Source organism: Tachyglossus aculeatus, chromosome 21, assembly GCF_015852505.1.
Source record: "Tachyglossus aculeatus isolate mTacAcu1 chromosome 21, mTacAcu1.pri, whole genome shotgun sequence".
Classification (NCBI taxonomy): Eukaryota; Metazoa; Chordata; class Mammalia; order Monotremata; family Tachyglossidae; genus Tachyglossus; species Tachyglossus aculeatus.
The window spans coordinates 15,892,228-15,904,368 of NC_052086.1; the positions used below are offsets into that span (position 1 = coordinate 15,892,228).

The 12,141-nt window shown below is 48.8% G+C and overlaps 1 protein-coding gene across 2 annotated transcripts in view; it reads right to left on the reverse strand.

Moving 5' to 3' along the window:
* SLC5A10 (solute carrier family 5 member 10) overlaps positions 1 to 12,141 on the reverse strand; it is a 166,462-nt gene that overhangs the window by 43,581 nt on the left and 110,740 nt on the right. For both annotated transcript variants that reach the window (XM_038763169.1, XM_038763168.1), the window contains 2 exons: positions 8,382 to 8,489; positions 1,906 to 2,056 (listed from right to left, as the gene is read on the reverse strand). In XM_038763169.1, coding sequence (XP_038619097.1) covers positions 1,906 to 2,056; positions 8,382 to 8,489 — 259 coding nt within the window. The remainder of the gene's footprint in view (positions 1 to 1,905; positions 2,057 to 8,381; positions 8,490 to 12,141) is intronic.

Genomic DNA, 12,141 nt, shown 5'->3' on the forward strand with positions numbered 1-12,141 from the left:
GAAAGAGAAGAGAGAGAGAGAGGAGGAGCAGGAGGAGGAGGAGAGAAGGAAGGAAAGGAAGAGGAAGAGAGCAAACTGTCCAAAGGGAGGAGGAGGAGAGAAGGAAGGAAAGGAAGAGGAAGAGAGCAAAGTGTCCAAAGATGGAGCTACTGAAGCCAATGCCCAATTTCTTCCACACTGTACTGTTCCTTGATGCATTGTTGCACTTGTTACCCTGAGTGTCTGGAACCATTTACATCTCTCCTGCATGGTATTATGCCAAACACGAGCGAGGAAGAGAGAGAGAGACAGAGAGACAGAGGCAGAGACAGAGACAATGTGTGTGTGCATACACAAATCTATGGTGCATTTTTACCCACTCACACAGAGGACACCTAGACACATGCATTTATAACCTGTTTCTCTCCAGACATGTCACAGCCAGTCGGATGGCTGTCAATGACCAGAGCAGACCACATGCTGTGGAAGGTCTCCCACCCCTCCCAACCTGCATTTACAGCTCTCAGCTCAGGTGTGAGTGGGAGGAAAGGTGGGGGGTCAGAGTTATTTGGATGCAGCAAATTTGTCCCATTAAAATCCTGGTGGTGTCCAAAGCAAGGTCTTCTGGCAGGAGAGGACTCGCCGGAACATCCAAATGCCCATCCTCTAAGTCAACATCGGAGAAGCGGGTGCAGTTGCCCAGACTTGGTGTGTAGGAGGGATAGTGGGTGCCCACTGGGATTGCTTTGAGTATCACAGAGGTGGAAGTCAAGCAACCAGCTCCCTGAGGGCTTGGGGGTTCTCAGCCATCCCTGAAGGACTGAGGAAGTGGAGCGCTGACCCCTGGGATTGTAAACTCCTTGAAGACAGGGGATGAGTCTACCAACTCTACTGTAACTCTTCAAGCACTTAATATGGCGTAGTGGATAGAACGCGGGGAAGTCAGAGGACCTGGGTTCTAAACCAGTCTCTGCCACTTGTCTGCTGTGTGACCTTGGGCAAATCACTTTACTTCTCTGGACCTCAGTTACCTCATCTGTAAATTGGAGATTGAGAATGTGAGTCCCACAGGGGATAGGGACTGTCCAATCTGATTTGCTTGCATCAACCCCAGCATTTAGTACAGTGCCTGGCACATAGTAAGGGCTTAATAAATACCATTAGTACAGCACTCTGTGCACAGGAAGTGCTCAGTAAATAGCATTAACTGATTGATTGATAGGAGGGCGCCAGTCAAGGGGATCCTGGCTGTTCTGCAGAATCAGAGGCCCAAGCCAGCCCAGCTGGGGATAGAGGAGCTCCCAACAAATGTCGTGGATCCCCAAACCATCTCCCAACAATCCTGGGAATTGCTCACTGAGCGATTATTTTCAGCATTCGTTAAGCCCTTACTATGTGCTAGGCATTGAACTTGGTGCTGGGGTTGATACAAGGTAATCAGGCTGGACACAGTCCCCCTCCCCACACAGGGCTCATAGTCTTAATACCCATTTTACGGATGAGGTATCTGAGGCCCATAGAAGTTAGGTGATTTGGCCAAGGTCACACAACAGACAAGTGGCAGATAATCTGGATCCTTCTGACTACCAGGCTTGTGCTCTAATAATAATGATAATAATAATGACATTTATTAAGCGCTTACTATGTGCAAAGCACTGTTCTAAGCGGTACGCCACACTGCTTAGCAAGTGTTTGGAACATGCTCTAAACGCAAGGCCACAGACCTGATTCTCCCAGGTCTCCGGCCCCTTAAGCCAAATCTTTATCCTGTCCCATGCAGCTTCCTTCATCTTCCTCCTCCAGGGACCAGCTCCCTGCCTTTCCCTAGGAGTTCCCCCATCCCAGGGCCTCAAAATCTCCCAACTAGGAAAGCGAATCAGTGAGTAAACAGAAGGCGACCAGACAACCCTCCACACCGTTCACTACCTTCCCACCAGCAGCAATTCCCGCTCCCCGGCGCCGGGCCGGAGCCTCCTCCAGATGTCCATGGTGAAGAGAGTGCTGCTGCTGTTGAAGATGGAGGTCAGCGAGGACATCAAGGCCGCCATCATCACCGCAATCATTAACCCACGCAGCCCTGGAAGCACCAAGAGAGGACGGTCGGCATTGGAGCTCCTCGTGAGCCAGGGATGTCTCTATCTCGAGTCTGTTGTATTATACTCTCCTGAGCACTTAGTACATTGCTCTGTTCACAGTACATGCTCAATAAATACAACTGGCTGACTGATTGGAGAATAGGATCCCTCAACGTTAGGGTCAGGGACAGTCTCAAATTCACCTGTGCATTCTTTCCCAGCACTTAGTAATAATAATAATGGCATTTATTAAGTGCTTACTATGTGCAAGCACTGTTCTAAGTGCTGGGGAGGTTATAAGGTGATCAGGTTGTCCCTCAGGGGGCTCACAGTCTTAATCCTCATTTTACAGATGAGGTCACTGAGGCACAGAGAAGTTAAGTGACTTGCCCAAAGTCACACAGCTTACAATTGGCAGAGCTGGGGTTTGAACCCATGACCTCTGACTCCAAAGCCCAGGCTCTATCCACTGAGCCACGCTGCTTCTCTACAGTGCTCTGCACACAGTTTGTGCTCAATACTCTATTCAATTTATTCAATACTCTATTTTACTTGTACATATTTACTATTCTATTTATTTTGTTAATGATGTGCATATAGCTTTAATTCTATTTGTTCTGATTATTTTGACACCTGCCTACATGTTTTGTTGTGTTGTCTGTCTCCCCCTTCTAGATTGTGAGCCCGTTGTTGGGTAGGGACCGTCTCTGTATGTTGCCGACCTGTCCTTCCCAAGCACTTAGTACAGTACTCTGCACACAGTAAGTGCTCAGTAAATACAATTGAATGAATAAATACAATTAATTGGCTGATTGATTGTCTGGAGATTAGGCACCCCTCTCCCTGACCCACAGGGATCGTGTCTAATTCTTTCCCAACATGGAATACATCGTCCCCCTCTCCATCCCCCCATTCGTCCCCCTCTCCATCCCCCCATCTTACCTCCTTCCCTTCCCCATAACACCTGTATATATGTATATATGGTTGTACATATTTATTACTCTATTTATTTATTTATTTATTTATTTTACTTGTACATTTCTATCCTATTTTATTTTGTTGGTATGTTTGGTTCTGTTCTCTGTCTCCCCCTTTTAGACTGTGAGCCCACTGTTGGGTAGGGACTGTCTCTATGTGTTGCCAATTTGTACTTCCCAAGCGCTTAGTACAGTGCTCTGCACATAGTAAGCGCTCAATAAATACGATTGATTGATTGATTGATTGAATACAGTGCTCTGCATGCAGTATGTGCTCAATAAAATCTGTTTTATTGTTTTATGTACTTGTTAAGTGCTTACTATGTGTCCAACACTGTTCTAACTGCTGGAGTAGGTACAAGTCAATTAGGTCAGACACAGTCTTTGTCCTGCATGGGGTTCAAATCTGAAGTAGGAGGGAGAACAGGTAGTGAATCCCCATTTTATGGTTGGGAAACAGAAGCACAGAGAAGTTAAGTGATGTGCCTGAGGTCGTCCAGCAAGGAATTGGCAGAGCAATCGGCAGAGCCGGGATTAGAACCCAGGTCCTCTGTCTCCCGGCCCGTGTTCTTTCCTCTAGGCCACGCTGACTGGAGTCTGGAGTCCTTTAGGGACAGAGATCAGGTCTAATCCCCTGGTATTCTTACCCAGAACTAGTACAGTACTCTGAGGACAGTGAGTGCTTAATGAATATTATCACCCTTACTACTCTCTCTGAAAACAAGCAAGATCTATCAGGAGCCCAGTGAGTTGATTAATTCTACTAGCCTCATTTCAACCATAGCCCAGTGATGCTGGGACTCTGGCCTTTTATGGGAGAAGAAGGGATCCCTGCTGGCGGGGGGATTCATTGTTGGGGGAGAGATGGCTCTCTGGGGTTTCTGAGGATTCTCCTGAGAAAGACAAAGTCCTGGCCTTGGGGGGCCATTGGTCCAAACTAGACAAACATGCAGGGGTCTCATACTGAGATGAGGTTTTCTCCCAGAGGTGTAGATTCCACGGTGTTGCTTGAGGGAGGGAGCTAAACTCTAGACTGTAAGCTTGCCCTGTTGACTGTAAGCTGCTTATGGACAGGGGTCATGCCTACCAAATCTATTGTACTATCATCAGTCAGTCAGTTAATTATATTTATGGAACATTTACTAGGTGCAGAGCACTGAGAAGCAGCGTAGCTTAGTGGGAAGAGCACAGGCTTGGGAGTCAGAGGCCATGGGTTCTAATTCCGGCGCTGCCACCTGTCAGCTGTGTGGCTTTGGGCAAGTCAGATAACTTCTCTGTGCCTCAGTTACCTTGTCTGTAAAATGGGGATTAAGGCTGTGAGCCCCACATGGGACAACCTGATTACCTTGTACCTACCCAGCACTTAGAACAATGCTTGGCACATAGTAAGTGCTTAACAAATACCATCATTATTATTATTATTATTACTAAGTACTTGGGAGAGTATGATAAACAGTATAACTGACACATTCCCTGCCCACAATGAGCTTATAGTCTAGGATCTACAGTCTACAGTTTAGTATATTCTCCCAAGTGCTTAGTACAGTGCTCTGCACACAGTGAGTGCTCAATTTATTTCCTCCCTTTATTAATTTACTCCTTTTATTCACTCCCCCACCCAGCACCAAAGCGCTTACGGACAAACCTGCAATTTATTGATTCATATTAATGTCCCTCTCCCCTTCTAATAATAACCAATCAATCATATTTATCATATTTATTGAGCGCTTACTGTGTGCAGAGCACTGTACTAAGCGCGTGGGAAGTAAAAGTTGGCAACATATAGAGACAGTCCCTACCCAACAGTGGGCTCACAGTCTAGAAGATAATAATAAAAATAATAATATTGGTATTTGTAAAGCATTTACTATGTGCCAAGCACTGTTCTAAGCACTGGAGGGATACAAGGTAATCAAGGTTGTCCCATGTGGGGCTCACAGTCTTAATCCCCATTTTACAGATGAGGGAACTGAGGCCCAGAGAAGTTAAGTGACTTGCCCATAGTCACCCAGCTGACAAGTGGCGGAGCCGGGATTAGAACCCATGACCTCTGACTCCCAAGCCCGGGCTCTTTCCACCGAGCCACGCTGCTTCTCGAGACTATAAGCTCATTGTAGGCAGGGAATGTGTCTGTTTATTGTTATATTTTACCATGCCAAATGCTTAGTACAGTACTCTGCACATGGTAAGCGCTCAATAAATATGATTGATGGGGTGAATAAATACCACGGATTGATCAATTGATCAAGCTCAAGAGGCCACAGCCCCAGACTCATCCTAGTTTGGGGGCTGACCTCTGTATGCCTATCAGGCAGACCCCATCCCCGCACCCCTGCTGAGCAGTACACCAGCCTCCAAGGTCCTCCATAACCAGGATAATAATAACGATAATAATAATATTAAGAAGAAGAATTGTGGTATTTGTTAAGCACTTACTAAGTGACAGGCACTCTACTCAGCGCTGGTATGGATACAAGCAAATTGAGTTGGACACAGTCCCTGTCCCACATAGAAGTCTCAATTCTCATTTTGCAGATAAGGGAACTGAGGCCCAGAGAAGTGAAGTGACTTGCCCAAGGTCGCACAGCAGTCAAGTGGCAGGGCTGGGATTAGAACCCATGACCTTCTTACTCCCAGGCCCGTGTCTTGCCCTTTCTCTGCAACTCGTAAGTGAAGCAGTTGCAGCCAGAGGTGGCCAAGAAATACCATTGCTGGGGGGCTGACCACTGCCTGTAATAATAATAATAATAATGGCATTTATTAAGCACTTACTATGTGCAAAGTACTGTTCTAAGTGCTGGGGAGGTTACAAGGTGATCAGGCTTTCCCACGGGGGGCTCACAGTCTTCATTCCCATTTTACAGATGAGGTAACTGAGGCCCAGAGAAGGTAAGTGACTTGCCCAAAGTCACACAGCTGACAATTGGTGGAGCTGGGATTTGAACCCATGACCTCTGACTCCAAAGTCTGTGCTCTTTCCACTGAGCCACGCTGCTTCTCCACGGCAGGAAGAAGCACACTCCACAGCGGGAAATCAGCACACGTGCCAGATTTCATTAATAATAATAATAATGGCATTTATTAAGCACTTACTATGTGCAGAGCACTGTTCTAAGTGCTGGGGAATTTACAAGGTAATCAGGTTGTCCCATGTGGGGCTCATAGTCTTAATCCCCATTTTACAGATGAGGTAACTGAGGCCCAGAGAAGTTAAGTGACTTGCCCAAAGTCACACAGCTGATGAGCGGTGGAGCCGGGATTTGAACCCATGACCTCTGACTCCAGAGCCCGTGCTCTTTCCACTGAGGCACGGAGGGAACTTCTTCCTCTCCCACCTCACAGAGCTCATTCCCAACTGCACCCAGAGCCCCTGGGGGTGGGATAATAATGATAATTGTGGTATTTGTTAAGCACTTACTATGTGCCAGGTACTGTACTAAGCACAGGGCCGGGGGGGAGGGGGGAGGTGAAGGGGAATACATGCAAATCGGGTTGGATGCAGTCCCTGTCCCATGTGGGTCTCACAATCTCAATTCCCATTTTAATAATAATAATAATAATAATAATGTTGGTATTTGTTAAGTGCTTACTATGTGCCAAGCACTGTTCTAAGCACTGGGATAAATACAAGGTAATCAAGTTGTCCCCCATGGGGCTCACAGTCTTCATCCCCATTTTACAGACGAGGGAACTGAGGCCCAGAGAAGTTAAGTGACTTACCCAAAGTCACACAGCTGACAAGTGGCAGAGCCAGGATTTGAACCCATGACTTCTGACTCCAAAGCCCATGCTCTTTCCACTGAGCCATACTGCTTCCCGTGCAGATGAGGTGACTGAGGCCCAGAGAAGTGAAGTGATTTACTCAAAGTTACACAGCTGAGCCCACTGTTGGGTAGGGACCGTGTCTATAGGTTGCCAACTTGTACTTCCCAAGCGCTTAGTACAGTGTTCGGCACACAGTAAGCGCTCAATAAATATGATTGAATGATGAATGATAAGTGGCAGAGACGGGATTAGAATCCCTGACCTTCTGACTCCCAGAGTCGTGCTCTATCCACTAGGCCATGCTGCTTCACAAGATAAGCCTGGCGGACACAGTCCATAGATACAAGATAAACACGTTGGACATAGTCCCTGTCCCACACAAGGCTCACAGACTAAGTAGGAAGGCGTAGGATTTAATCCTTATATTACAGATGAGGAAACTGAGGCACGGGGAAGTGATGTAACTTGCCCAAGGTCACTCAGCAGACAAGTGGTGGAGCCAGAATTAGAACCCTGGGCCTGTGACAGGGAGGCCTGGGCTCTTTCCACTAGGCCCCTCTGCCCTCGTGGTGCATGTTTTCTCTTTTGTTTGCATATTTGTGCTCTTCCTGCCTTCCCCCTTCAACCTAAGAGCTCCTCAAGGGCAGGACCACATGTCTTGTCCTTCCTTAGCCACTTGCCCGGGGCTTAGCATCGTGATCGGGACGCAGCGAGCATTCGGTCAACACTGTGAACCGACGGACCGACTGAGAGGAAAAGTACCTAGAGAGCAGTAACCTTGTGGGTTGAAGTCACTCAAAGTCACACTGGGCACAGGTCCGTGTGCTGGGAGATGAATAATAATAATAGTAGGATTTGTTAAGCACTTACTATGTGCCAAGCATTGTTCTAAGCTTAATCGGGTTGGACACAGTCTCTGTCCCACATCTGGGGCTCACAGTCTTCATCCCCATTTTCCAGATGAGGTAACTGAGGCCCGGAGAAGTTAAGTGACTTGTCCACGGTCACGCAGCAGACAAACGACAGAGCCGGGATTAGTTTCTGTGGATGATGGTCAGAACCTCCCCTTCCCCAAGCCCAGAGGGAGCGGTGACCAAGTAGAGCAGAGCCCTGGTCTGAGGGAAATTGGGGGGAGCAGGGAGCCTGGGGATTCTCCTCTCTGGCTACCAGGGACCCGACCAATGATTCAGGACAACCAGAGTGAAGCCATTGCCCCAGCGGGCCAGCCAATGGGGCAGGGCCCACCTGCTGCTAAACCACTTCTCCCAAAATCATTACCTGCTCTTCTCCATCCTAGACAGCTTTGTGCAGCGTAGGCGGACAGGTTCGCCGCAAATTACTAATGATTTCCTGTCCCTCACTGGGGCGTCCTGAAGGCCGCGGCCAATGACCCCACCGAGCTACCTGGGGCGGCCCAGACGGGCGAGGGCTCTTAAAGGAGGGAAGCGGCCACCACGCCCCACTCAGGCTTGAAACAATTAGCGCTGAGCCATCCACTGCCCCGGCCTGCTGAGCCGGGCCGCAACCGGGGCCGGTGCCACCCTGGCTGCCCACCCCCCCACCCTGGGCCGCCCCACCGCCTTACCCCTTGGCATCAGCTCCATCACCAGCTTGGGGTAGGCGATGTTGGAGCAGCCGACCTCGGAACCGCACACCCGCAAGCACTCCGCCGGCTCCACGCAGCCCACGGCATCTGGAAAACAACAGGAGAGGACCGCTGTCAGCCTGCCCTTCCTGGAGCTGCAGCGCATCCCAGGATCTCAACCAAATTCACTCTGAATTTTTTTTTTTAATGGTATTTGTTAAGCGATTACTATGTGCAAAGCACTGTTCTAAGCGCTGAGCACTGTTCTAAGCTCTGAATTAATGTGCTATGTCTGCTGTGTGACCTTGGGCAAGTAGAAGTGGCATGGCTCAGTGGAAAGAGCCCGGGCTTTGGAGTCAGAGGTCATGGGTTCAAATCCCGGCTCCACCACACGTCTGCTGTGTGACTTTGGGCAAGTCACTTCACTTCTCTGGGCCTCAGTTACCTCATCTGGAAAATGGGGATTAAGACTGTGAGCCCCCCGTGGGACAACCTGATCAACTTGTAACCTCCCCAACGCTTAGAACAGTGCTTTGCACATAGTAAGCGCTTAACAAACCTCTGCGCATGTTCCATCAACATGGTGACTGTTTTGTTCTCTGTCTCCCCCTTCTAGACTGTGAGCCCACTGTTGGGTAGGGACCATCTTTATATGTTGCCAACTTGTACTTCCCAAGCGCTTAGTACAGTGCTCTGCACACAGTAAGCGTTCAATAAATATGATTGAATGAATGAATGAATGAACAAACACCAATAGTATTATTATTATTATTATTATGTCTCTATACTTCTCTATGACTCAGTTGCCTCATCTGTAAAATGTGGACTGAGACTGTGAGCCCCACAAGGGCCAGGGATTGTGTCCAACCCGATTTGCTTTTCTCTACCCCAGTGCCTGGCACGTAGTATGCCCTTAACAAATATTATAAGTACAATTATTATTACTATTATTAAGCACCAACCCCTGGGCTAAACGCTGGGACAGAAAGCCAGTAATCCTTGTCCCCTTGTCCCTAAGGAGGACGGAGAATCTATTTTTAACCCCCATCTAATGGGTGAGGAAACCAAGGTATATGACCAAACCAATGACTTGCCCAAGGTCCCACAGAAGGCAAGCATCAAAGCCGGGACAAAAACCGAGGTCTCCAGACTCCCCATCCTGTCCTTTTTCCAGAGAACAGGGGAGTCAGAAGGATCTGGGTTCTAATTCCAGCTTCATCACTTGTCTGCTGCGTGACCTTGGGCAAGTCACTTCACTTCTCTGTGCCTCAGTTACCTCATCTGTAAAATGGCAATTAAGACTATGAGCCCTGTGTGGCATGGGGACTGTGTCCAACCAGATTATCTTGTACCTACCCCAGTGCTTAGTACAGTGCCTGGCACATAGTAAGCACTTAAAAAATACCATGATTAATTAATTTTCCACTAGGCCACCCTGCTTACAACATCCCCAGGAAGACATTTTATTGTAAATTTGTTGTGGGCAGGGAACATGCCCATTAATTCTGTTATACTGTACTCTCCCAATGTGCTCTGCAATTAGTAAGCGCTCAAAAATGCCACTGATTGATTATTACCCCTAAGTTCTGCCCCACACTTCTCTCCATTTTGCAAAGGTCCAGAGAACGGGAGCAACTGGACCCAGGTCATAAAATGAATCAGTGACAAAGGTTGCAAGTAGAACCAAAATGCTTGGCCGTCACCGCCTTGATTTTTTGTTAGTTAGTTGTGGCAAATGAATCAATAAAATGCTCAGGGAAGAAAGGCATTCTACTGTCATTACTGGGTGCTTATAATAATGATGGCATTTATTAAGTGCTTACTATGTGCAAAGCACTGTTCTAAGCGCTGGGGAGGTTACAAGGTGATCAGGTTGTCCCTCTTGGGGCTCACAGATTTAATCCCCATTTTCCAGATGAGGTAACTGAGGCACAGAGAAGTGAAGTGACTTGCCCAAAGTCACACAGCTGACAATTGGCGGAGCTGGGATTTGAACCCATGACCTCTGACTCCAAAGCCCGGGCTCTTTCCTACTGAGCCACGCAGCTTCTCCACTTATATGCTGCTTATATCGCACTTTCAATTTGCAGAGTGCTTTGTAGTCATTATTGGTCAAATCTCCCCACATCTGGCCAAGCCTATGCATTATCCTATCCAGAGATGAGGGAACTGAGGCACAGAGAGATATTAAGTGGCTTGCCCAAAGTCACACTGTGGAAGAGGCAAGTGGAAAGACCAGAGTTGCTACTTTCTCATCCATCCTCACGGAGCAAACGCTACCCAGCACCTCTTCCTCCTCTTTTTGACCTCTCCAGGGGTCAGACCCTTCCACCTCCGGCCTGGGGCATTCGGCAGGGTAGGCATGTCTGGCCCTTGGCCTACCTGCCCATTTCAGTCATTCATTCAATGGTGTTTATTGAGGGCTGACCATGTGCAGAGCACTCTACTAAGGGCATGGGAGAGTACAATATTACAATAAGCAGACACATTCCCTGCCCACACCGACCTTACAGTCTAGAGACGAGCCTCTGTCTTTACCTCAGGAAAAAGGAAAGGAGAGCCAACCCCAACTCCCAGTGATCCATCAGAGCAGATGGAGCACGTCCTCAAGCCCTGCTGCGCCCCGTTACAACTCTAGACCGGAATTCAGCCTCCGGGCCTGTGGGAAAAGCCCCGGGACCCTTTTCCCAAGCCCGGCTCCCAGAGGGTGTTAACCATCCCCCTCCCGGGTGCGTGGGGGACAGGAATCTTGGAGCCAGGAAGGGATGCCTGAGCCCCAGAGCTGCACATGAGCAGAGAAGCTCCCTGCAGGAGGGGCTGCCCCATCCCTGGGAGAGGTACCAGCCGGCGTGCCAGTTTTCAGTGCCCTGGCTCTTCTCCCAGGACAAATTCAGGGCAGCTGCTCCCAACATAACCTGCCTGGCCTAGCCCTCCCCAAGAAAATCCCCAGGACAACAGAGCCCAGCCCAACTTCTATACCATGGGAAGGGTGCATGGGGGATTTGTACACCAGTGAGGGCACAAGACGGGAGAGTTGTTGGCAAGGGGGCAATAATGCAAGGGCAAACATAATGCGGGAACATGGCCCAGGATCAGTGACATTGCCGCCCTGTCCTGCGACCGGAGACCTTAGAGGCTGGCTCCATGACTAGCTGTGGGGGAGAAGCCAATTTTTTTTGCCCCAGCAGTTTTTGGCTGGGCTCCCAGGTTTTCTGATTCCCAATGCCGACAAGCCCTCAGAGTTTCAGACCAGGCTGAAAAGATCTGGATCTCTGACCTGTTCTCTTTTTCAAGGCTACTTGGTGCTTTCAAGCTCCACTCCCCGCAACTTCCCCTGCTGAAAGCCTCAACCGTATTTTGTCCCTTAATATTTTGCTCCTCAAAATGGAAAGTAGTGGCCTGGAAAGATTCTCTGGACTGTAAGCTCCTTGAGGGCAGGGATCACGCCTCCCAACTGACTGGTAGGTATCAAACAGAAACTCCTTTCCATCAGCTTTAAAGCACTCAATCAGCTCATCCCATCCTACCTCACTTCTCTGAGCTCCTTCTAAGATCGGAGAAGCAGCGTGGCTCAGTGGAAAGAGCCTGGGCTTTGGAGTCAGAGGTCATGGGTTCAAATCCCGGCTCCACCACTTGTCACCTGTGTGACTTTGGGCAAGTCACTTAACTTCTCTGGGCCTCAGTTCCCTCATCCGCAAAATGAGGATTAAGACTATGAGCCCCCTGTGGGACAACCTGATCACCTTGTAATCTCCCCAGC